At 44.2% G+C, this 26,884-nt stretch overlaps 1 protein-coding gene across 1 annotated transcript in view; it reads left to right on the top strand.

Moving 5' to 3' along the window:
* Positions 1–26,674, top strand: part of HEATR9 (HEAT repeat containing 9) — a 37,870-nt gene extending 11,196 nt beyond the window's left edge. The window contains exons 6-15 of the mRNA XM_056867180.1: positions 2,212–2,272; positions 6,719–6,852; positions 6,989–7,177; positions 9,396–9,488; positions 13,069–13,188; positions 18,571–18,644; positions 20,024–20,075; positions 23,790–23,876; positions 23,988–24,079; positions 26,590–26,674. Of these exons, the coding sequence (XP_056723158.1) occupies positions 2,212–2,272; positions 6,719–6,852; positions 6,989–7,177; positions 9,396–9,488; positions 13,069–13,188; positions 18,571–18,644; positions 20,024–20,075; positions 23,790–23,876; positions 23,988–24,079; positions 26,590–26,674 (987 nt within the window). The remainder of the gene's footprint in view (positions 1–2,211; positions 2,273–6,718; positions 6,853–6,988; positions 7,178–9,395; positions 9,489–13,068; positions 13,189–18,570; positions 18,645–20,023; positions 20,076–23,789; positions 23,877–23,987; positions 24,080–26,589) is intronic.
* Positions 26,675–26,884: the final 210 nt, after the last annotated feature.

Raw genomic sequence — 26,884 nt, 5'->3', positions numbered from 1 at the left:
AACAGCTAGGAAAAGACATGCATCATGAGCTGTCATCACATTTAGCGTTTCCCTAACACGATTCTAATTGATTGATTGCCACTTGCAGGGGTGGGGAAACTCTGGCTGTGATTATATCATATTATATTCTATCACACATTTTGTTTAATGGATGCTGCTGGAGATCATATTGCAGAAGACATGGGTAAGCTTTAATATCTAGTTAGTCATCACTTTTAGTTGATGGTAATGGCTGTGCCTGCAAGATTAAGATTAGGTACAGCCTAAATGTACCTTGCCCATCTTGTTTTTTTTTTTTTTTTTTGGCAACATATATTCAGTTGAAGCCTATACCTGTACATCTAGAAAGTATTTAAGGTTGCTTATGCATGGGAGTTTTTCCTTAGGTCCGTTGCTCGCTGAACCCACACTTTCTTCTTGCGAAGCTATGCATCAGCAGTCTCCAAGCTCAAAACAAGAAGCTTTTGGGTCCCTGCCCTTGAATTTCCGCTTTATAATTGGCTGTAGTGCTTTCTTTGAGAGAAAAGTCCCCTTCCCCACGAAAACCCAAGTGCCAAGTCAATAGGGTTGCCAGGTCCCTCCTTGCAACCGGCAGGAGGTTTAGGGAGGCGGGGTTGGGGGCTGCGACCAGTGTCATCTACATGATGACATCAGGTTGGGTTTGTTGGGGCAGCCCCAAATGGGGCTGTGGGAGAAAAAGCAGCCCCGTCCTCTCTGCCTCCCTGCCAAACAGCAGCTTGGAAAAAAAAACAGCTGATCAGCAGTGAGGTTCTGGAGCAGGCGGGGTCAGGGAGGGTCACTGGAGAGGAGGAAACAAGGCAACCCGTGGCAGCAGCCCCAACAAACCCGACCTGATGTCATCACATAGATGATGCTGGTCACAGCCCCCAACCCCGCCTCCCTAAATCTCCCACCCACCAGCTGAGAGTCAGCTGGCAACATGAACAATAGGCGGTAGATTGTTTCTAAATGCCTTTCTTCTGCTCAGAAAGAACTCCAAGGAAGCAGGAAGCATTTGAATCCCTGCCTCTTGACACACTGTGTAATTGGCTGTAGTTCTCTCCTCCAAGCTTCCGTGTAACACACTTTGCCTTATGCATGGGGATTTCAAGCAGGCTGAGCTCAGGGGAGATGGAAGAATTGGGTTAATAGAGGGACGGGAAGACCCGGGATTTGTGAGGACTGGCAGCGAGGTCATCTCTAATGGAAGGGAAACTCATACATAACTCCAAGGAACAACTGAGACAGACCGGGAGCGAACATGAGTGAAAGTACCCATGCATAAGCGACCTTAGTCTGTCCTGGGCTACAGAAATGACCATCTAGTATCTTTATTTTCCATATAGTTAACTTTTCCATCAAACCAATCCTGCAACACGGTTCTTTCATGTCAAGGCCCATTTAATATCGTGAGCATATCTTCTACTGGAGTTTTGCATAGCTTAAAGACTGTGACAACTGTTGATTGTGACTGTGTGTTGTTATTGTTGTTTGTTTGGGTGGTGGTTTTCTGTTTGGAAAATTAATTATTTTTTAAAAAAGACTGTGACCACCCATGATGTAGTGCTTTTGAGAAAATATATGAAAATGGCTTCTTTATTTTAAAATTTTTGTGTCCTGCTTTTCAAGATGGCTTACGTATGACAACAAAACTCATGATATTTTGCAACCATAAAATATTCAACAACATGAATAAAGAAGACAAAAATCCCAGCTTCTGAATTTCAGAAAACTGCCTCTAAGAAGTTCACTATGTTCGCTTCCCTTAGAAATCAGTAATCCATTGATTTGGTGATAGTTAAGGACAGAGATAATAACAGACAAAGATAATGCAAAAAATGAGAGTGGATGGATGTTGCTTAAGTTTGGGATCATACAATTGCTGTACTGGAAAACATTTTGCTTCCAGGCAACATGAGCTGGATACCCTGTGGAGTATTCCTTCTTTTGCAGCATCTAACTTGTCTTAATTACTTGAACCATGCACAGCTATTTGGTCCATAAGCATTGTCCAGCTGTGTGCCTGCTCTGTGCTTATGGTCTATATTATTCTAGATTGTGTATGGGTGATGAGTGAATAGTCCTACCATTTGATTTTGGTATTCAACCACATGGCATCTGGGAGCGTTATATTACTAGGAATGTCTTATTGATGACTCTGTATATATGTTGTTTCCAATTAGTCTGTGATACATGCTTATTCTCTCTTAGTTTCAGGAATGTAAAAGTCTGCCCTTGCGGTATGAAACAGCTCGCTCCCTGGCTTTGTTGGGTGAGTCACTGTCTTTCTCAGACCACTAACGTGAATACCAGCAACAAGGTCCTTAATGGGACATTAGAGTTTGTGGAATTGTTGATGATAGGTTATTTCGGGGGTAGGAATCTCTCTGTTCTTGCAGTCCTTGCAACAAATAATTTCAGAGGCAAGAATGCTACTGTAGGGGTGTTGTTTTTTTTGTTTAGTAAATTGGCCAAGCACAGATATTTTGAGCCAACTGTTATGACAATTCCAGTAAGTGGGGAAAAATGGATAAATAGTGGCTGATGTGGGGTTGAGTTCACTGAGCAAAAAGCTGGAACAAATATAATCTTCTACTCTGTTCACTGGACAATGCTGGCTCCAGCTTTTGAGAGGGGCAGCTGGTTTAGGAGGGGCCCTTAACCTTTGAGATAGGTTGCCCATTTGCCTGGTGGTGGTGGGCAATCTCTCACCCCTGCTCTTGGTCCCCCATTCTCGATAGGAGCAGGAGAAAAATGGGAGTGATGGCATTGAGAGTGATGCTCTAGGAATTTACCTCAATTTCTATATCAAAGATTATAGAGACAGGGGGAATGTCTAGAGCATCACCGGGAAGAGACATTATGTCCATCACTCCTTCACCCAGAAGTGACATCACATCCTCCATGCCACTCTATGAATTTTCCCAATGTCTATGGTAAAGACCATAGAAATTGGGTAAATTCCTAGAGTATGAGCTGAAGGAGACATCACATTCCCTTGAAACTCTGCCCTCCCCAAGCACCACCCCAAAAATCTCCCAGCATTTGCCAGCATAAGTCTAACAACCCTACTTGGAGGGTAAGCAAATATATGACCGTTGAAGGACGGAGAAGAACAGGGCATGCAAATTGAGATGGCAACCAAGTATCTGTTTACACTGTCACATTGACACTCATGTGGCATGCCCCCTCTTGGTGCAAGACCTATGCAGGCCAGAGACAGTGTGAACTGCCTTGATCTTGACCATGCTACTATTGCAGAGTTGGCTGCATGGTCTTGTGATGTTTCTTATATCCCATGATGACAATAGACTCTTGAGTATTTAACACAATGTGCCATTTACAATATTCACCTTGAGCAATCTATCTGTATCTCAGGCATGTCCTTTTTTTGGCTCCTGGAATCTGTCCCCTACTGTTCAGACTTATGCTTTGCTTCAGATTTATTTGTTAAAGATTTTTGCTTGCTTCAACAACCCAAATCCCTTTGTACTGTTTATTGAATGTCCCATCCTGTTGATTGTATTGACTCCCTCTGTGTAATCCGTCTTGAGTCCAAGTAAGAAAGGCTGATTCTAAACAATGTAAATAAATAAATAAATAAATAAATAATTTCCGAAATATAAATAAATAAATTATTTCCGAAATATAACAAAGATATCATTATAGGTGACTTATAGTACCACTCTAAGCAGAGCTACAGCCTTCTAAGCCCCTTGATTTCAATGGACTTAGAAGCGTGTAACTCTTCTTAGGATGGCACTAAATACTTCTGGACCTTGGCATCTGTTTGATGCCAACAGCCTTTGATGCTGGTTACAAGCTTACTTTGGGTGTACGCCAACTTCCCTTATAGTGACAGTTTTTTTAATGTTAATTAAAAAAAATTCAACAATACATAATCAGAACTAGAATACTAAGCAAACTGTAGTGACAGTTTTCATTGCATTGCTCGTTGTATATAGTATACAGGTTTTGTTGCATTGAGCTTAACAACAACAATTATTATTTATATCCTGCCCTCCCCCCTGCCAAAGAAGGACTCGGGAAGGTTTACAACAAAAATAAAACAAATCTCTAATAACACAGATAATAAAATATAAAACACAAGTAAATTATAACTCTAAAATACACTCTAAAATAAGGCCGCTTTAACATCTGTCAACCCCCAATGCTGAAACGTCCAGCTTGTTTTTCAGACAGCATCTAGAGCAGCCTTGATTTGCCATTATCACAAATGTATTTGGCTCCATTTAAAACATAACTCTAAAATGCTTTGTGTGCCATCTGCAAAGCAATAAGAACATGGTGTCTGCCTGGCCCTTTTGTGGGACAATTGGGAAAGGACTGGCCATGTCTAATTGCATGCATTTGAAAGAGGTAGAAGTGGGAAAATATACACATACACACCACACCGGAAAAGGTGACTCCTTTCCAGAGAGCAAAGGAATCATTGGTAGAACATTTTTCTCCCTTTCTTCTGTGTGGCTGATCTTCATTGCTCCTTCAGTTCTCAACTGCTAGAGCAGGATAAAAAAACAACAACTTCATTTTCTTTGAATCTATGTTTTGCTAGCCTACTCATATGATTGTGGCAAAAAAAAAGTTTATAGACATAATCATGAAGGGCCCCCCCCAGTCTTCATTTAGCACCTGGCTGTGGAAGTTCAGCATATTTTCTCTCACCTGGTGGCCACCGGAGAAAACTGGAGAGGATGTTGATGCAAGAAAGAAGAAGCTAGTAGTGCCGTGTCCTTTTTTCCTAGAGGCTAAGAGGTTAACCTCTTACACTACCCCAGAGCAGTCATGTACAGTGCAGTCCTTGGCACTGCTGCAAAGGGACACATTCTTGTTTCCCCGGCTGCCTATTGCAAATCTCACCATTGTGGCAAAATAGTCTAGAGAGAATTCTATATAATACTGTCAGATGGAGCCAGTCATGTAGGATCTGTACCCTTCCTGGCTGATATTCAGGAAGAGACCTTGAAATGCAGAAGAGGTTGTCAGAATGGAATGTTTCCAATACTTTGATTGTCGGGGCCAAAGGTTTAAATTCTCAAGAAGGGAGTTCAAGGGATATGTTTGTGTTGCGTTTGTATAGTTAAATGTTTTGTGGGGAGGGAAGGCAGCATGGTATAGCCTGATATTGTCAGATCTTGGAACCTTAGCTGGGTCAGTACTTGGAACGGAGACCACCAAGGAAGACTCTGCAGAGGAAGGCAATGGCAAACCACCTCTGCTTCTCATTGGCCTAAAAAGCCCCTTACTGAGGTCACCATAAGTTGGCTGTGACTTGATGGCCCTTTACACGCACACATTGAAATCTGTAAATATTTTAAATGCCATTTCAATGCTTTAAATGTTTGAATTTTGCTTCCTTGGGGATTGTATTTGGATGGAAAGGTAGCATAGAAATGTTATAAATGTTATAAAAACAGGGTGTCTGTTGTGGGGAGGGGAAGGGAAGGTGATTGTAAGCCGGTTTGAGTCTCCCTTAAGTGGTAGAGAAAGTCGGCATATAAAAACCAACTCTTCTTCTTCTTCTTCTTCTTCTTCTTCTTCTTCTTCTTCTTCTTCTTCTTCTTCTTCTTCTTCTTCTTCTTCTTCTTCTTCATAAATGAATAATATATTTGCTGAAGGACTTCAGAGTGTCATTAAGGCTGCAATCTTAGCACTGAGATCAGTGGAGCTGACTTCCTTTTATTCTGTTTGGAGGTTTGAAATCTAATGTTTGTAGGAAGAGCTTAATTTGAACAGCAGGGCTCTTCCTGGAATATAAGAAGTAATGGCACACAGTAACAATGCGCAGAGTGTCCACCAGCGTCAGGTAGTGGTTAAGAGTGGTGGTTTGGGGCGGTGGGCTCTGATCTGGAGAACCGGGTTTGATTCCCCACTCCTCCACATGAGAGGTGAATGCTAATCTGGTGAACCGGGTTGGTTTTCCCACTCCTCCACACGAAGCCAGCTGGGTGACTTTGGGCTAGTCACAGCTCTCTTAGAGCTCTCTCAGCCCCACCTACCTCACTGGGTGTCTGTTGTGGGGAGGGGAAGGTGATTGTAAGCCGGTTTGATTCTTCCTTAAGTAGTAGAGAAAGTCGGCATATAAAAACCAACTCTTTTTCTTCCTCTTTCTCTTATCCACCAGCATTAGGAACAGCCATCCTTGAAACAACTGGTACTAGAGGACATGTTTTAGCTTCCAGACAGTCAGGAAGGCTTGAGCCTGCTATGTCTAAGTTGCAATGTCTATGTGTATTATATTTTGAATATATGTCTATGTTTTTATATACCTCCCCCCATAATCTGTAAGGTATCTGTAAGTTGTCCCTGGAATGCTCTCTTGTCCTTGAACAGTTTGTGCATTTCCCCCTTGATTTCCTCTAAACTTACAACAAGAAAGTTTTGCCTTGAACTGTGGGGGTTACCGCACTTTGTATTCCCAGCAATGTATTAAGAGTTTGAAAATGTTGTAAAAAACATCGCTTTAAAAGGGGTTTTGGATACCATGGCTTATAAATAGTTGGAAGACGTCTTCACAGCTAATAGGGCCAAGCAATGTGCAAACAGGATTTTTTATAACGTTTTCAAACTCTTAATACATCGGTGGGAATACATAGAAAGTGTGAACAGTATTTTTTATAACGTTTTCAAACTCTTAATACATTGCTGGGAATACAAGTGCGGTAACCCCCTGTGACTTCTTGATTTTGTGGCACAGGTTGCCTGGAGGAGGCCTCCGTAATGAAAGTAGTGATTAGAAACTTGAAGGAGGTGAGCCTGAACCGGAGAGAAGATGTCTTGTCTGCTCTGAGAGTGTCTTTGCACGCGTGGTCAATGGTGCCTAAGTATGAGGTAACAGCAGGCGCTATAAACAAAACACTGAGGCTCTGCTACGGTTGGACAGGTGTTTTGCCAGCCCCCCTTCCCTTTCTGGTTGACAGGGCATTTGGGCAGGGCCGGCCCTTATGCAGCTGCTTTTTCCTTCTAGTGGCCTAGCATAGGTGCCCAGTCCAGCCTGACCCGGAATCTACAGCGGTTGGTGAAATGGCAGGAGCCCATGGACAACGTAGCCTTTGACGCAGCCATTTGCTTGGGATACCTGGACGACTCCAACCCCATTGCCCAACTGACCATGTTTCAGTGCCTGACCCAGAAGGACAGGAAGAAGAAAATGGAGGTGGGGATGCTGCATAAGTGAACAGAGAGATTTGTTGTTGTTGTTGTTGTTTTATGATGCACTTGCATATTCCAAATACTTCTCTGAGGCTCCTCGGAGATACCTTTGCCTACAAGCATGAAGAAGGGACGGGAGAACCAAGACTGCCCTGCCTTCTTTCCACCAGGGAGACAAAAATGGAGCTGCAATCATTGTTTTCTTCTCCTGTTTCCCAGTTTGTTTCACTTTCCCCATGGCAGTCCCTTTCCCAGCGATGGCACTTTAATGTGATTTATCTGTCACATTAAAAAATGCTACTTACAAGCACGTTTGGGATTGCATACCATATCCAAGAAATGAAAAGAAACAGTGACGTTATCCAAGCTCTAAGATATAACCACAGATGCAAGTGCCAGAAACTATAGGTGTTTCCCTGGATAGGCTGTTGGGAGTCTGACAGGCTGGCAATCCAGTAGGCAAAGAATTCAGCTAGATCCAGGGAACCCATCAGGAAATGTATAAGCAAGTCTGGTCAAGTAAAAGTGGGTGCAAGGCTAGACAAGGAAGACAGGAACAAACTTCAGACGCTGGAAATTTGGCCCATAAAATGTGCTAGTTCTGCTCAAAAAAGCACTGACGCTCAGATTTGTGTTGTGCCTCCAGCCAATGGTGACTGGAACCCCGATCCTGTTCTCATTCATACTACAGGTTGAGTATCCCTTACCCAGACTGCTTGGGACCAGAAGTTGTTCCATAGTTTGGATCTTTCCAATATTTTGGAATAGGCTTGCTAGTAGTAGTCTCCTCCTACCCGGAAGGAAAGATGCCTTCCCTTTTTTTAATCTCTCCCAGCTCCCTCCCATCCTTATAGCCCCACCCTTTCCCAACCCTGTCTCCTGTTTTCCCAGAGTGCCGCAGCAGAAGGGGGGTTGGCACTTTCTCCCTCTTGCTGGCCATCTCTTTTTGCATCGCCAGCAGGTCAGTAGATCCTCATGTCCAAAGTCTAGAGAGGGCAGGTGGTGCAGATCTGAGTCAGATCTGCACCGCCACACCTCTCCTGACTTCGGAGAGACCAGATCTGTCTGCATGTTGGCTCATAAGGTCCAGTTTTTAGGTCAATCTGATTTTTGGATGTCCGGTTAAGGAATACTTAACCTGCACTATTAATAGGTGGCTGAATTCTGCAGCCAGGAAACTTCTTCAGTCTCTTTTGGACAGTTTTTCATTCTTTTTTATTACGCTTGGGGTAAATTTTGCACCAATTTTATATGAAGCTGCCGTCCCAAGTCAGACCAATGGTCCATCTAACTCAGTATTGTCTACTCTGGCTGGCAGCAAACAAACATCTTTCTGTATAGAAAGCAACCTCTCTATCACTGAGTCATGGTCGAAATTATTCCTGGGCAAGGACATTAAAACATAGAATTCTGGAGCCAATTGGGAAACGTCTTAATGTCCCCTGCATCAATACTTCCTGGCTATAGAGAACCTGAAGTCTGTTTGCATCTGCATTCTCATCCAGCAGGATTCAGAATCTGGCATAGGCCTCTTATGCATGGCTCTTTTCCTTGCAGTCACCTTTCTGATGACTTCAGGTCTTTGTTTTGATGCCATTTCCTGATGGTCGCTTTGCTTTTCCCCCTGCCTTTCCCCGTGTTTTGCCCACGTTTTCAAATTCGAGGTAAAACAAGTCCCTGAAAACTCGGGGAAAATGTGCGGAAACACAGGAGAAGAGTAGGGTTGCCAGGTCCTTCTTCGCCCTTGGCCGGAGGATTTGGGGCAGAGACTGAGGAAGGCAGGGTTTGGGGAGGGGAGGGACTTCAATGCAGCAGAACTTAAATGGTGTTGTAGTTCAATGTCCCAGATCCTTTGCTTGATTTCAGATTTAGCTTTCACATTTAGGATGAAGCCAACAGGATATAAATTTTAGAAAGCTAGGTTCCCATTTTTTTTTAAAAAAAATCCTTATGAAAATAGTTTGGCAATGGAGAAAATTTCTTAAAGAAGTTTTTAATTCTCCTTTTTTTCTGGAAGCATATAAGGAGTGATTCCATAAAAATATGTGAGGGCTGATTTTAGGCACAGGGAATCCTACGTTAGCACAGGGGCAGGATTAGAGGTTATGAGATTCTTTGCATTCGGTATGTATACCATTTGATTACATGTGGGGGCAACCCAAATTATTCATTCCTTTTTCCTCTGAACTTGAGCCCTCTCCCTCCACATCGTCTTTGCGTAGGCTTTGATCATGCTGGTACACCAGATGGGCATTGTGGATGCTGTTATCCTCCAGACCCTTCTTGAGCAGCTTCGATGTTCCCCTGTGTGCAAAGTAAGTGGCCTTTGTTCTTCTGATTATAGAGCCAATCTCTCATTCCCCTCCCATTATTTTCCTTGTCCACGGGAGTGCACTCAGAATCTCCCCTGCTGTTTCCCATAGTTCTGTACTTGATTGAGCTTGGTTGTTTAGGTACCTTGCCAGACTTTAGGGTCTTCTTTGAAATTTCTGCTAAGCTGTTGTTTCTGTCTCTTGATCAACGGCTTGACTTGGTCAACTGCTAGACTTTGTTTGAACTCAGAAGAAGAAGAGTTAGTTTTTATATGCCGACTTTCTCTTAAGGAACAATCAAACCGGCTTACAATCACCTTCCCTTCCCCTCCCTACAACAAACACCCTATGAGGTAGGTGAGGCTGAGAAAGTGTGACTAGCCCAAGGTCACCCAGCTGGCTTCATGTATAGGTGTGAGGAAACAAATCCAGTTCACCAGATTAGTGTCCTCTACTCATGTGGAGGAGTGGGGAATCAAACCCAGTTCTCCAGATCAGAGTCCACCACTCCAAACCACCGCTTTCAACAACTACACCACGCTGGCTATTTAGCAACATGATTCTAAGAATATTCACTCACAAGTTAAGTACGATTGAGTTGAATGAGATTCCCTTCCAAGTATGTTCATGACTGCAGGATTGTTCCTGGCTCAGGACTTATGCCCAGAACTTATTTTGTGCTCAGCCTTAGAACATGTGAAATAACAAAAAAGGAGCACACCTTTCTACTGTGTTTTAACGTTAAGTATATGTTGGGTATTGTAAATTGATTATTTGGTGTTGTATTATGTATTATTGTTATGGTTAAGCTCAAGACCTTTGGTCAAAGGAGCTAGTAAATAAATGGAAAAGTACACCAAAATTTTGTACAATGTGTGTTTCTCTCTGCTGAGTACCCATACCACATCCATATGTCAAGGTTACTGCTTGGCCAGTGGTGCTGAATCTTCCTTCACACCTAGCATCAAAAGTCTTGCAGCTGGTGGTCTTCAATTGAATTGAAGCTGGGGTGGGGGTGGGGGATGTCCTTCAATTTGATTTCAAGTATTACTAGTTCAGACCTACTGTTTATAACCCTAGGTTATCGTAGTATAAAAGAAACTGAAATAGCAAATTCCAAAGTACAAATAAATATTCAGAATAAAATGGAGAGTGGTTTGATCATAAAAATGGGACAAGCAAAAAAATATCTGCCTGCTACTTTAAAACATATAAGGAATAGCAGTTGACTGGACAAAATCTGTATCACGTTCCATAAGCTGAGACAGCAGGTAAAGGTGTTTGATACGGGACGTATTTATTGTGGTCAGATAGCAGGAAGAAAGCACTGACAAAATCTGAAACTTGGAAAAGGGCTCTAACAACTTGGATAGAAATTTAGACCTTGGATCCTTATATAATGGCCAAAATAATAAATAATGTATGAGGTTCTCTGTCCTTCGTTGACCACATATAGAAAAATGTTACTCTAGTGGCAGACAGGGTGGTTTGGAGACGTAGCCATGAAAAAAAACAACCTCCACGGAAGGTATATGGAAGATCCTGTAGGTGAGAGCCAATGTGTGTAGTGGTTATAATATTAGACTAGGATCTGGGAAACCCAGGTTACCACATGATGTATTCCCACCGATGTATTAAGAGTTTGAAAATGTTATAAAAAACATCGCTTTAAAAGGGTTTTTGGATACTACGGCTAAAAAAGGGTTGGAAGACGTCTTCACAGCTAAAGGGGCCAAACAAAGTGCGAACAGTATTTTTTATAACAGTTTCAAACTCTTAATACATCGGTGGGAATACATAGAAAGTGCGAACAGTATTTTTTATAATGTTTTCAAACTCTTAATACATCGCTGGGAATACATAATGCGGTAACCCCTCCAGGTTCAAATCTCTACTCTGCCACAGAAGCTTGCTGCTGTGACCTTGGGACATTGGCACACTCTCAGCCTAGCTTACTTCAGAGAGTTGTTGTGAGGATAAAATGGAGAAGAGAAGAATGATGTTAGCCATTTTATGCATTCAATATTTAATTGCCCCTTTTCAATGGTTTTGCTGGGCCGCATGCTAAGGATCCCTTTTTCAGACCAGCTGTGTCCCTGCCCTCTTCAGTCAGCGGACTCCTTGGTACATGTCCTTTTGCATTGTCCTTACGTGTACCAACTTAGACTAAAATGGATTATACCATGTTTTAACAAGTGGTCCGCATTTTCTTGAGCAACTTTGGAGCAAGAGGTTCAGTTCCTCTTAGAGGACTCTGACCTTTCGTGAACTTATTTTGTGCCTCGTTTTTTGGAGGCTGCAGAGAAGAGTCGAAGGGAGGTGTTTTTAGAGATGGGTCTTATTTAAGTTTTATAGTTTTATTATTCAAGACCTTGGTCTAAGAACAGGAGGAAACAAAGAAAATTAGCCATTTCGGGTCCCCATTGTGGAGAAAGGCAGAGTATGAATGAAGCAAACCAATCAATCAATAAACTTGTGGCTAGGCGTGGCCAGCCATAAAGTAATGATACCACAAGAAAAACTAAGAGAAATAATTTATGTCACAAATTGTATGAGTTCTTCCTACTCTCACCTTAATGAGCCACTTGTAAAGCATGCCAGATATGCTGAGATCTTGCAAGGATAAACCATATTATGAGAGGGATTCGCATTTACTACCTCAATTACAAATTGCTGGCCATGCTACCGGACATAATTTAGGGAAAACATGACTCAACCTTGTTGTTATTCCATTCTTCGGTTTTTAAACTAGTACACCCTCTAGTGCTCCTTGAACAGTCAATAGGAAGCCCCAACCTAAGAGAATCTCTGATGGCCAGAAGAGTGCGATCTTGAAACTGTCCTTCCTGTCATGGAAGCAGAACTTAGATGTTAAAGCAGGGGTGTCGAACTCATTTGTTACGAGGGCAGGTTATGATATAAATGTCACTTGGTCGGGCCAGGCCATGCCTCGCCAGCCCAGATTGGGACAGAGGGGGCGTGGCTGCCTTGGCTGTCTCGTGGGCTGGATAAGAGCTCTCAAGGGGCTGGATCCAGCCCCCAGACCATATGTTTGAAACTCCTGTGTTAAAGGGTTAGGGTTAGGAGTAAGGGAATCATAAGACTGTATTCTTCTTTGACCACCAAAAGGTTGTGGATCCTGGTAACAGCAGGGACAAAACCATGTGGGATGGAGTCTGTAGTAAGAAAGGGAATTGAGCTAGATTGAGTTAAAATGCTGGTTGGATCCAGCCTATAGCCAGTTCTTACAGGTAGTTCAAAAAAGTGCAAAACTAGCAGAGCTTGCAACCTTTTAATATGCTTTTATCTGGGAGCAAGTCTAACTGAATGTGGAGGGATTTACTTCTAAGTAAATATGCATAGGATCAGGCTGCATATGCTGTACTCTTGCAAAAGAACTACTTAGCTCAGGGCTTTTTCTGATCATGAATGTTACTAAGGTTGGTATCACATGGGGATTTTGCCCCATGTGGACCCTGGATGCTTGGGAGCTGCCACATGATGCCATGCTAACTCCAAGAACAACCTGTGGGGCTCCATGATGGCAGTCCATGATGTCTTGATGCTGCCTCTTTCCATCCAGCATCGTGTGGACTCTGCAAAGCTTTTGGCTACCATAGGGCTGGAAACAATCCAACATGAATGCCTGGAGGATAATATTTTTAATGTTCTTCTGGAAAAGTTGTATGACGATCCATTTCTGGTGAGTTTAAAAGCTCGTAGGAGCCATTCTTGCTTTTCACTAGGTACAATATCATATTGACATTCTGCTGACTGAAGTTGATCTTTTCATGCCTTTCTGTTCCCCAAGCATCCCTCTGGGTCCTCTGTGATAGCATTGCAGGGGGGTTAGGGTTGGAGGGCCTTTAGAGACAAATACGGGATGAGAACTGTAATGAGAAGAGAATCAAGTGAGATCACTTCCTCCCTCTTCTGTCAGTGGAATATTGTCAGGATCCCATCCTATGTCTTTGCCAAGAAGACACTGCAGGATATGAACACAACTAATAGCTTTTCCGTGCCTAAGGAAAGAACTGCACCTGGTTTCTCAGTAACAGACCTTTTGAAACCAGATTTTGTTCAAGGAGCTTACAGACTGCATAAGGCAAGGTCAACAAGGTGCTATATGAGTCTGAGGCCTGGATGGGCAGCTACTTATGTCACAACCGTATGAATGGCCGGAGACAGAAGTAGCCACTCAGAATGGTGAGCCTGTATAGTTTGGATGGATTTAGCCACGCCTTGAAAAAGAGGTGGCAATTTTCAAATCTGCTTGAACTGTGTGGAGGAGCTAGTCACCCAACTAATTTACCATTTCACATGTTGTATATGTGCTTGAGAGAGCAGTCCTAAGCAGGTGTACTCAGACTCTCTGCTTGGGTCTCTTAAGAACATAAGAAAAGCCATGCTGGACCAGACCAGGGCCCATCAAGTCCAGCAGTCTGTTCACACAGTGGCCAACCAGGTGCCTCTAGGAAGCCCCCAAACAAGACGACTGCAGCAGCAGCATCCTGCCTGTGTTCCACAGCACCTAATACAATAGGCATGCTCCTCTGATCCTGGAGAGAATAGGTATGCATCATGACTAGTATCCATTTTGACTAGTAGCCATGGATAGCCCTCTCCTCCATGAACATGTCCACTCCCCTCTTAAAGCCTTCCAAGTTGGCATCACCACATCCTGGGGCAGGGAGTTCCTCAATGTATGTGTTACGTGGGGAAAAAAACCTTCCTTTTATCTGTTTTGAATCTCTCAGCTTCAGCAGATGACCCCATGTTCTCTCTATACCATGCATAATTTTATAGACCTCTATCAGGTTTCCTTTTAACTGCCTTCTTTCCAAGCTAAACAGCCCTAAGCGTTTTAACAGCTCCTCATAGGGCACTTGCTCTAGCCCCCAAATAATTTTGATTGCTCTTTTCTGCACCTTCTCAAGCTCTGCAATATCCCTTTTTAGGTGTGGTGACCAGAACTGTGCACAGTATTCCAAGTGTGGTCTCACCATAGATTTGTACAAGGGCAGCATGATAGCAGCAGTTTTATTCTCTATTCCTTGTGTAATTATGACCAGCATGGAATTTGCCTTTTTCACAGCAGCCACACACTGGGTTGACATCTTCATTGAGCTATCCACTACCACCCCAAGATTCCTTTCTTGGTCTGTTGCTGCCAGCACAGATCCCATCAGTGTATATGTGAAGTTGGGATTCCCCATGCCCCCCCTGCAATATGCATCACTTTAGGCTTGCTCACATTGAATCTCATTTGCCTTTTTAAGGCCTGGTCTTCCAGTTTGTAGAGATCCCTTTGGAGCTCTTCATAGTCCGATTTTGTTTTAACCACCCTAAATAATTTGGTGTCTTCTGCAAACTTGTCCACCTCGCTGTTCACCCCCCCCCCCACTCCAGGTCATTGATGAACAGGTTGAAAACCACTGGCCCCAACACAGATCCCTGAGGGTCCCCACTGTTCACTGTTCCATTGTGAGAACTGACCATTGCTTTCTACTCTCTGCTTCCTATTTTTCAGCCAGCTCTCAGTCTATAAGAAGACTTGTCCTCTTATCCCATGACTATGAAGTTTGCTTAGCAGTCTTTGGTCGGGGACTTTGTCAAAAGCCTTTCGGAAATCCAAATACACAATGTCCACAGGTTCATTCCTGTCTACATGCTTACTGACACTTTCAAAAAACTCTAAAAGGTTAGTGAGACAGGACCTATCTTTACAGAAGCCATGTTGGGTTTTGCTCAGCAGGGCTTGCCCTTCTATATGCTTGACAATTCGATCTTTAATAATTCTTTTCATCAATTTACCTGGAACAGATGTTAAGCTAACTGCCCTGTAATTTCCTGGGTCCCCCCCAGAACCTTTTTATAAATGGGTGTTACATTGGCCATTTCGTAGTGCCTATGGACACCTTTCCTGGCACACACCACGTATTTTTAGAAAGTGAGCAGTGCTATGTGGGTCCCAGCAAGGCTTCTGACTAGCCATTGGAAATCGGATTGGCCGTGCAGATTTTTAAAAAGTTGCTTCAGCAGCAGCTGCCACCTCAGCATAAGGTTCTTTACTATACTATAAGACATTTTTAACAGTATGTTCATTTTTAAAGGCATCCTGTTAAACAGAGCTTTTGTCTGAAAGGGTGAAGATTACTATTAGAGTTATGCATTATCTCACTCCCTGAGATTTTGTGGTTGACTCCTCCTCTTGTAGCAGACATTTTGTGATTGTGCCCACCATCCAATGGCAGAATTTCAAAGGTGCCCAGAGACTCATAAAGGTTGGGGACCCCTGCACTAATCATTTAAAGGCATGTACGCTTTTAAAGGGAGCCGCATGGTGCAGAGGGGTAAGCTGCAGTACTGCAGTCAAAACTTTGCTCATGACCTGAGTTTGATCCCAATGGAAGTTGGTTTCAGGTAGCCTGCTCCAGATTGACTCAGCCTTCCATTCTTCTGAGGTCAGTAAAATGAGCCCCCAGCTTGCTGGGGGTAAAGTGTAGACAACTGAGGAAGTCATTGGCAAACTATCCCATAAACATAGTCTGCCTGATGAACGTCATGATGTGATGTCAACCCAGTTCTATGGGGGAAAAAACGCACATGAAAAAAGCCCACATGAAAATTGCGCACAGAAAAAACCCCACGGTCATAAATGCACACAAGAAAAAAGCCCACACGGAAGAAAGCCCACACGGAAGAAAGCCCACACGGAAAGAAGCCCACACGGAAAGAAGCCCACACGGAAAGAAGCCCACACGGAAAGAAGCCCACACGGAAAGAAGCCCACACGGAAGGAAGCCCACACGGAAGGAAGCCCACACGGAAAAAAGCCCACACGGAAAGAAGCCCACCCGGAAAGAAGCCCACCCGGAAGAAAGCCCACACGGAAGAATGCCCACACGGAAAGAAGCCCACATGGAAAAAAGCCCACACGGAAAATAGTTGTAAAAGTTATGTTATGGGTTGTAAAAATTATGTTATGGTTGTAATTTTTAAAAAACAAAACAAACAAATAATATTAAGTATCCAAATGTGATCTTTTTCTGTGTGGGCTTTCTTCCTTGTGGGCTTTTTTTCATGTGGGCTATTTTCTGTGTGGGCTTTTTTCCATGTGGGCTTTTTTCTTGTGCGCATTTATGACCGTGTTTTTTTTTCTGTGAGCAATTTTCATGTGGGCATTTTTCATGTGCGTTTTTTTCTGTGTTACCATGTAAAAGATCACCTACTCATCTGTCCCGAGGCATGGTGAGATGGGTGGCCCTCCAGGAATGTCCATTTAAAGCACTCAAAATGCATATACTGTCAAAGGGCCAACCACCCAAGCATCCCACTCCTAATGTATTTGCATCAGAGGCATGATGGAATGGGAATCGTCAACTGAAAAAGGAAAAAAGTAGGGAAATAACACTTGGATTGGACTGTGGCTACAGCACAAATCACAATATTTGGACTGAGTTGCAGAAAAACAGCAGGCATGAGATTAATCTCAGGTATAATCCTCTAGAAATGTATCCTCTTCTTTCTACATAGATTCATACCATACCACTTTGACTCATCCCACCGCAGTTAGTCTTGGACTAGAATTGGGGAGACTCAAGTTCAAATCCTCACTCTGCCATAGAGACTTGGCTGGGTGACCTTGGGCCCGTCACACACTCAGCCTAACCTCCCTCAGGGTTGTTGTGAGGATAAAATGGAGGAGAGGAGAACAATGGAAGTTGCTTTAGGTCCCACCCCATTGAAGAGAAAGTGTAAGTTGCTGGACCCCTGCTCCTGCTAAAGGCACGGGGACCAAAGACTGACATCAGAGCAAGAATCTGCTTTCCACACAATGGATGCCTCTCAGAGAGTTGTGGGGTCCATCTTGTGTATCTAACTTGGGCAGGAAGGTGGTTGACAGCTGTACTTTCCCCATGGTCCAAAGGTGTGTCAGGCTGGAGAATGGGGCTGGCTAATCTTCATTGTGTCACCCTAAGGTGATTTAATCAGCACTCTGAGCAGACATTAACTACCCTATCTGCACCTGTCCGAGCAATCAATCAGTATTCAGAAGAATAGCCCCAGGCATTTTCTTGTATCCTGATGACTGATCAAGCCTCTCCTAGCAATCAAACCTTTGTTTATGGCTTTTCTACCAGTTTACCTCCTACTGCCTCAGGACCCATTTTGGGGCATAAATATTGGTCCTTTGGCCAATCATAGTATGTGTGTGGGTGTGTCTTGGATCTGTGCGTACACCCCAACTTACCTATGGGTTCTTTTCTTCACTCCCGGAAATGTTGGTCATTTTCTCTTCAGAGCTACTTTCCCTGGATATCCATTCAAGATTGGTAACTATCACCTGAAACCCTATCCAACTTCCACCCTTTTCCTCTTAAGCTCTTGCATGATTTGTGTGTGTATGTCTATTGCGTGGAAATATATTCCTTATTATTTTATTCTTTAATTAAACCACTTAATTGTACAACTGCCTGCTCGTTATCACCCAAGTTATGACCCAAGAGATGTTGGAATATGCAAGGCTGTCATATTAGCTGTGACAGGCAGACTTAGATGGAAGGGATCTAACTGTCAACCATAGGCTGATGCAATGGCCTGGAAAGCCCCTAGGAGGCCTGATTATACTGGCCAGATCCAGTTGAGGCCAGAGGCTGAGGTGTGGTGTTGCACCTGGAAAGTGACTAAGCATGTACTGCTAATTGATGCCTGGAGGTGGCATTGTATATAATTGTAAGACTCTGTGAGTCTGTGTTGGGAGTTAAGGTGGAGAGAGTGTGTATATAGCACTGTAAATAAACAACTGCATTTCTATAAGCTCTAGTGGTTCTGGTGGTCATTCCTGGACGTTGGCACAATCTGCCAGCTCTCGCGTCAAGAGACTATCCTGGTATATATAGGTTATCGATCCCAGTTACCCCCTCTCGTTGCTTGTCTTCTCAACTAATTCCCCCAACTAAAGTAGAGACTGCCTATTTAGGGTAACAAAAGGTGGAATATAAAAAAAGTCTTTTGGTTTTTTTAAAAGTGGGCATCTAATTCCTCCTAGCCTGTCTTCCTGTCTCTTGTATCCTGCATCCAGGTAGTAAGGCAGTCAGTGGCCATGACTGTGGAAGAGCTGAAGATGAAGAAGCAAATCTGGGACATTGTGGAGAAGTAAGTTGCAAGCAGAGGAGTAAGAAAATGTAACAATTCATTTGTGGTTCTTTGGCAAATTTTTGTTGAGGACTGTATTTGTTTGTAGGGATGTTTTTGAGACATCATATTTAAGATCTGGTCTTTATAATATTTTGAATGCTTGCATATTCTAAATTTATATCTTTCCTTTTCCCCAGTACAAACATTCAGGGTATTTTTACTGCTCTGTGGTCTCTAGTTAAATTAGTTTTTGTACCTTGGAAAAGCTGAAAATAGCTTCACGAAGCAACCTGCCGCCTATCTTGGGACTGTGTACTTACTCTCATGGGGATGTAAGTGGAATGGTATAGTATAGCCCGACCTTATCAGATCTTGGAAGTGAAGAAGGGTCAGTACTTGGAGGGGAGACCACCAAGGAAGACTCTGCAGCGGAAGGCAATGGCAAACCACCTCTGCTTAATCACTTGCCTTGAACGCTTTATGGGATCATGCCATAAGTCAGCTGTGATTGACAGCACTTTGTACACACCCTCTTATTCCTAGAGCAGTTTTGAAGGTATCAAATGGCTAAAAAAAGGACAATGTTATGGAGACTAATCCACATATGTACTTACATGTGTGTGTGTGTGTGTGTTAAGTGCCGTCAAGTCGTTTCCGACATGGCGACTATGAATCAATGTCCTCCACGGGGACATTGAATCAATGTCCTCCACGGGGACATTGAATCAATGTCCTCCACGGGGACATTGAATCAATGTCCTCCACGGGGACTATGTACTTACATAGTGTATTAAAAAGAAGAAAAATGAAGTATAGGTTTCCTCTTAACTGTGAAATCAACAAGGGGATCAACCTGGGTGCAATTGTGATGTAGTTATTACACCATCACTCTGTTGCCTCCTGTGAGACTAAAAAAGTGACTGCAATTAGGACTGAGAACACTGGAGTGAACATGACCTCCTCCAAGCTCTGCCTTCTCCCTTATGTGAACACTCTTAATCCTGATACTGGTTGGGGCCACTGAAGCCACAGAGAGAGAGAGTTATTGTTGTTCCAAAGAAACAATCATTCATAGGAGACCATGTAACTCAAGCCTACGCATGTTTACTTGGAAATAAGTTCCACTGTGTTCCATTTAAATAGTAACCATTGAATCAGCTATTACTTGGTAAGTAGGCATAGGATTGCAGACTAGTCTTTGGCATCTGCTGTCCAGTTCTGGAAGCCTAAAACCAAAGGGTTTTGCTTTGGTTGAATTGGAACTGGCAGAACTTGAAGGAGTCCCGTCCCCCCAATTATTAAGAAAACAGTTGCACAGTATAACTACACTTTGCTGTCCTTTAAAAAAAAAGGAATCTCCTTTTCCTGTTTCAATTAATGCTTTTTTCACCCCGCAGACAGCTGAAGGAGGAGAACGAGGAGGCCAGAAGGAAGGCTGTAATTTCATTAGTAAGCCATCCTTTGTTTCTATCCATATAGCCTCTGAGTTTGCAGGCTGTAATTTCCAAATGTTATGCAGAGCGTGGTCATGGGCTGTATGCTGATCTTTGAGGTCACAGAAGCTTTGTCCCAAGCCCCCAGGCAGCCTTACTTCTCTCAAAACTAGATGTGAGCGAGCACCAGTTTCACTTACCATGATGCCACCACCTCTCCTGGTATGCCCCCTGAAGAGCATTACGACCTGCTGATAATAATCTACTGATGTTCCCTTGCTCTAAGAGTGTGCAGTTGTCCTTGACGAGAGCCAGAGCCTTCTTGGCCCTGGCTCCGGACCGGTGGAATGCTCTGTCTGGTGACATCAGGGCCCTGCAGGACCTTAAAGAGTTTCTCAGGGGCTGTAAGACAGAGCTATTCCGCCAGGCCTATAGTTGAGGGCAACCATGGGTATCATCTGCTGGCCTCCTTACCCACTCCTTTCCAGGCTACTCTTTATGTCAACTAAGGGGTTAACCCGCTGTCTATTTCGGGAAATTTGAGTGGAATTTAGGTGCCATGTGGAGTTTTTGAGGTCTTTTAAATTGGGATTTTACTGTTTAAATTTTGCATTTATTGTTAATTTTATTGTTGATTATTATTGATGTATTTTAAATGTTGTTACCTGCCCTGAGCCTGGCCGGGGAGGGTTGGCGGGCAAGAAATTGAATGAATGAATGAATGAATGTCTCTACTAGGACTGCTACCTGTCTTGCTTCACTTTCCCCAGATCAAGCACAAGGTTGGATTAACCATTAGGCAAATTAGGCTACTACAGCATTCGATCTTCGTACATTTAGGCTTTTTCCCCTCACAGTTGAGCCATAAAGTTCACTGGGAGACCTTTTGCCAGTCACTGTCACTCAGCCTAGCCATCTTCACAGAATTTTCGGGAGAATAAGGGGGAAGGGAAATCCATGTATGCTTCCCTGAGTCCCTTGGAGTAGATTTGTCAGTAGGGTTGGGAAACGTCTGGAGATTAGGGAGTGGATCCTGGGAAGTACAGAGTTTGGGGAGGAGAGGGACCTCAGGATTGCATAATTCCATAGCATCCACCTTCTAAAGCAGCCATTTTGTACAGGAGAACTGATCTCTGTAATGTGGAGATCAGTAGTAATTATGGGAAATATTGATGTGCAAGATTTCTTACCCACTTTTCATCTGCTGCTTTCAAAGTGATGTTCAAAAGAATCAGGTAGAACATCTTAAAATCAGACACTAGAAATTAATACTAATACTAAATTCAGTGCAAACACACAGTGGGCCTGAATAGCAGAATTTTTGTTGAACTATTTCCAGAATTGCATGAGAGCGAGCGAGCGAGCGAGAGAGAGGGAGGGAGGGGGGGGGGAGAGAGAGAGAGAGAGAGAGAGAGAGAGAGAGAGAGAGAGAGCGCTAAACACTCAGCTCACATGAGAGAGTCCCAGAATGCCAGCCAAGAACCATATGTTGGTTTTTGTGGAGACCAATCCGTAGAGGGAGAGGAAAGGCAGCATGTTATAGCCCAGTGGTCAGCAAACTCATTAGTCACCAGAGCCAAATATCAACAGTACAACGATTGAGATTTCTTTTGAGAGCCATATTTTTTAAACTTAAACTATATAGGTAGGTACAATGTTTATTAACTTAATAAACTTTAATTAAAGTTTTAAGTCTTAATTAAACTATAAGTACACTGAATAAAACTTGATATCATACTTAATAAGGATCTTATTTATTGATAAAAATTAAATTGTAAGTAAGGTATCCATAAAATTAAATCATGACAATGACTGACAAACACTTAATGAGAACATTTTCCCCATCTGCATTCTCAAAACTCTGCAGGGGGTCTTATTGTTGATTTTTGAGAATCTGGATGGGGAAAATGTGCATCTGAGTGGCAAATCCAAGGCAAAACCTCCCATTCATAAATGGCCAATAACCCCCCATGCAGAGTTTTGAGAATCTGGATGGGGAAAATGTGCATCTAGAGAGTACAAATCCCAGGCAAAACCTCCCATGCATAAATGGCCAAGATCCAGAAGCCAAGTTTTGAAATCCATCCCTCTGCTCCGACTCCCCCTGCTGCACGTGTTTAGGAAAGGCGGGGATTCATCACGCATGTAAAGCGATGCTTTTTGGTCCTTGTGAACGGCTTCAACGTTTTAGCCCAGAGGGAGGCAGAAGGGTGGGGGGTTTGCCTTCCTATTATGAGAATCAACCGCCGGGGTCAAGTCCCAAGGCGAGGATGAGGGCCGGCTGCCTCTCTCCCCCTCCTTCATGGGTATGGCGTGCACACGAGACGATGCCGGGCTGCGGTTTCTTCCTGCACCCCCTTTTTTTGCAGGAAAACGCCCCCCAATTTTGCAGGTCCAGAAAGCAGCAAAAATAAACAAACAAACAAATAAAAGCATCCTCCCCACCGGAGCTGGCGGAGAATGAATCAAACATGGCTTCCCCCCCGGGCCCCGTGGCCTCCCCCGACCTCTTCTTCCTCCTCCTCCTCCTCGCCGCCGCCTGGGCTCCTTCCTTCCTTCCCTCCCCGGCTGGCCTGCCGTCCGCCCGTCCACCCCTCCCAGCGCCTCAGCCTCCTCCACCAGCCAAAACCAGCTTGAAAAATCCCTCCCGCTGATTGGCCGCCGCCACTTGCCTTAGCGCTGCTGGCCCTCGAGCGCCGTGTTCAAAACCTGGCCGCGCTTTGAGGGGAGGGAAAGGGGGGAGGAGGGCGCTTTACCTCACACACCGCCCCTCTCGTGGGGGGGAATAAACCCGAAATGGGGTGGTGAGGAGAGGTTTCATGGTCGACTTTTGGTGGGGGGGGCGCGCGCCTCTTCCTCCTCCTCAGAAACGTTTGGGTTTCCAGAGCCGCACTCAAGGGGCCAAAGAGCCGCATGCGGCCCGCGAGCCGCGGCTTGCCGACCACTGGTATTGCCCCATCTCGTCAGACCTCAGAAGCTAAGCAGGGTCAGCCCTGATCAGTATTTGGATGGGAGACCACCAAGGAATACCAGGGTTGCTGTGCAGAGGAAGGCAATGGCAAACCAACTCAGTTAATTTCTTGCTTTGACAACCCCATAAGGGGCAGCCATAAATTAGCTGCAACTTGATGGCACATTATACACACAATCTGTGGAGGAGGCATTCCTGGTTCAAGAAAGACCTTTTAATTTTATTTAGAGGATTTCTACCCTACCTTTTTACAAAAATACTACTCAAGACAGCAGTATAACAACATTCAGTCAAAAAACAGCAATAAAATAGCACAGCATTGGTAAAACCAGTAACACTTCATAGGACTTTGAAGTTAAAACCAGCACCTAAGGATTGGGCTTGTCAACAACTTGGCAGCCAATAGAATTATATAGATAGCATGGAAAGATGCTGGCTCACCCCAATTATGCATTGGGCTGTGACATTCTTCACCAATCAAAATTTCCAAATCATTCCTAATAAATCTGTGCCCACCTGTCAGAGATCCTTAGACTGGGCAGGTGTTTCTCTAGCATGCGTCTGTTGCCCAGTTTAAACTGAGTGCCCAGTTTAAATAAGATGCAAAGTGCATGCAGCACCACATGGTTAAGTTCTTCTTTCCCATCAACACCATATTTAAATTGGACCAGGATACTAAAGTGCAAATTGGAACCATTATGCATCTTGTGTGCCTTCTGTAGTGGCATAGTGACACTGTGTCCCTTTATCTCTTTCTAGGGTGTCCTTGGTTTCCGCCATAAGAACGTGTTTTTTACTTTGCTGGAAATGCTGGACCTGGATGCCAGTGAGGAAGTCCGCATACAGGTTGGTCATGGGGTACTCAAGAATTTGTAACGTGTCGTACAAGTTTCCTGGCTGCACATTGTCTTTTTCAACGACTAATATATTGGGGGGGGGGCTGTGCACTCGTCATAGGTTATCAGGACTTTTTCCACTCTGGGAATGAACAACACACATGTGAGGAAGAGTCTGAAGCACAGGGCAAAGACAGACGGAGCAATAGCAAGGTATCGTACCTGCCAGACCTTCTACACCTGCCACTTTGGTGCTGCAAAATATTTTGTACCTCAAAAAGAAGGGATGATGCAATGCAACAGAGCAGTCGGTGCTGCTTCTGTAGGCATTCTGGGCTGTGCTAGCAATGGCTGCCCAGCTTGTTAGCTGTGTAGTTCCTTGGGCCCTGAATTGAGGTTTGGCGCTGATTTTGCAGGGTAGCCGTGTTCCTCCATGGTGCAAATTCTCTCCGGCGTACATTCTCACAGATGCCATAAATGGACATAAGATGTATTAGCTTTAGTCTGTCTGAAGGCAGAAAACCCTCCAGGAAGGTGAAGATGGGGGAAGTGAGTGACAAGGAGATGAGGGTCTCTAAAGAAGTGGCAAGGAGCATATCAGAAGTAGGCCCTGTGAAAGGTAGGGCAAGGCAAAGGCACTGTAACCAGCAAGAGCACATGCCCATGTTTCTCAGGCTGGCTAGCCAGCCAGATTCAGATGTTTCATAAAGGAGTAATGCCTAATCTGAAACCAAAAGCCTAAAGAGTCTTCCTGGGCTAATGCCTCCTTCTTTGCTCAGAGCTGGGTATTTGTGCACAAGCTGAGTCCTTGCTTGATGTTCCTTAGAAGAAGAGTTGGTTTTTATATGCCGACTTTCTCTACCACTGAAGGGAGAATCAAACTAGCTTATAGTCATCTTCCCCTCCCCTCCCCACAACAGACACCCTGTGAGGTAGGTGGGGCTAAGAGAGCTCTAAGAGAACTTTGACTAGCCCGAGGTCACCCAGCTTTATGTGTAGGAGCAGAAAAACAAACCCAGTTCACCAGATTAGCCTCCGCTGCTCATGTGGAGGAGTGGGGAATTAAACCCAGTTCTCCAGATCAGAGTCCTCCGCTCCAAACCACCGCTCTTAACCACACCACACTGGCTTAGGATATCCATATAACCCCACAGCAAGCTCAAGCCCTGGAAACTGAAAGTGACTTAATAGTAGAACTGCTGGAAAAAAAAAACGGTAACATTCGGATTCGGCAAAATTCGGCCCGTTTTGATTCAGGAAATGCCGAAGTCTGAACTCCCCCAATTCGGATCTGAGGAATTTGGCACACAATTCGAAGTTCAGGAAAAGATTCGGCCGTTTAAAGCCATTAAAAACACATTCGCACTTTTCTGCGGCTCCGGGGGGGGTGTTTTTTGGAGATAGAGGTCCCAAAACTTCAGCGTAGCTTGAGAGGACCCTTCTTGCAAGAACCCCCAAGTTTTGTAAAGATTGAGTCAGGGGGTCCCAAAATATGCCCCCCCAAATCGCCAATTGGAATAAAGGCGTTAAAAACACATTCGCACCAAGCTTGGGGGTTCTTGCAAGAAGGGTCACCTCAAGCTACGCTGAAAGCTTGGGGCCTCTGCCTCCAAAAATGCCCCCCCCCGGAGCAATGGAAAGGTGCAAATGTGTTTTTAATGCCTTTATTCCAATTGGTGATTTTTTGGGGGGGACCCCTTCCGGTCCCCATATCTTGGGACCCCCTGACCCAATCTTTACAAACCTTGGGGGTTCTTGCAAGAAGGGTCCCCTAAAGCTATGCTGAAAATTTGGGACCTCTACCTCCAAACATCCCCCCCCAGAGCCGCGGAAAGGTGCGAATGTGTTTTTAATGGCTTTAAATGGACAAATGCTGCTAGTTGCTTACTATCTGACAGTTATGCTGATGATTCGGAGCCCCCAAATTTGCTGAATTTATTCGGTGATCGCCCCGAACTCGGCTCGTTTTCCCGCCTTTTTTGAATTCGGTTCCATCCAAACTAGAAACTGCCGAATCGGGGAAAATTCGGCTGTTTTTCGGTTCAGGACGAACGGAATCAACAGCACTACTTGATAGTGTGTGTACGTGAAGTTAATAATGTGGAGCTGCAAGCATGACAGTGAAGGGATCCCACTGAAAATCTGTCACCTGGCTCTTAGAGCTTTATGTGTAGGAGCAGAAAAACAAACCCAGTTGACCAGATTAGCCTCCGCTGCTCATGTGGAGGAGTGGGGAATTAAACCCAGTTCTCCAGATCAGAGTCCTCCGCTCCAAATCATTCTTGCTTTTGGCATCCTTGCTTTTGGCATCCTTGCTTTTGGAGTGCTTAGCTTGATATTAGACTTCCCACGCTTGTTGAGTGAAACCAAGACTGCAAACAGTGTAGGAGAAGATAACAAGGTTGCACTTACCCACAACTGTTGTTCACCAAGTGGTCTCCTGTGTGCAGGCACACACTGGAACTTCACAGAAGCCACCATGATGATCATTTCTATTTGGATGGGCTTATTGCTACTCCAGGATTTACAGTGCGCCCTGAGCAGAGTTACTCCCTTCTAAGTTCACTGAAGTCAGTAGAAGGGTAACTCCACTTAGCACTGCACTGTTAGGAACACTGTTAGAAATCCTACTTTGCACTGCACTGTTAGGAACAGGGGTCCTCAAGGAAGCCTGAGTTCACAAACTTTTCTTCCTTTTTGCAATCTCTCCGCCTCTTTTCCAGAGAATGTGCCAAAGCCTTGAAGATTCTGGATAAAGTCACTGTTCTCAAGAAAGACTTGATGCTGCAATCTTTCTGCCTCCACTGACACCTCTAAACGTTTTGGGTGATGAAAGTGGCATGGATGGATTAAAACATGGTCCCTGGTACACCAACACATATGAAAGAAGGGCAAGGAATATGAGCCTTTCTTGGAGTGTGGCTGTTTACTGAGTGCATTTCTCCAGCAGTTACTTCTTGGTGATTGAGAAGACAAAGTGATGACAGATGCTTATAGCCTCCAGTTTAAGCTTGTCTT

The sequence above is a fragment of the Euleptes europaea genome, chromosome 1 (assembly GCF_029931775.1).
Source record: "Euleptes europaea isolate rEulEur1 chromosome 1, rEulEur1.hap1, whole genome shotgun sequence".
Taxonomy (NCBI): Eukaryota; Metazoa; Chordata; class Lepidosauria; order Squamata; family Sphaerodactylidae; genus Euleptes; species Euleptes europaea.
Note: the sequence above shows the minus strand (reverse complement) of the source record. Positions and strands in the feature narration are given on the sequence as shown.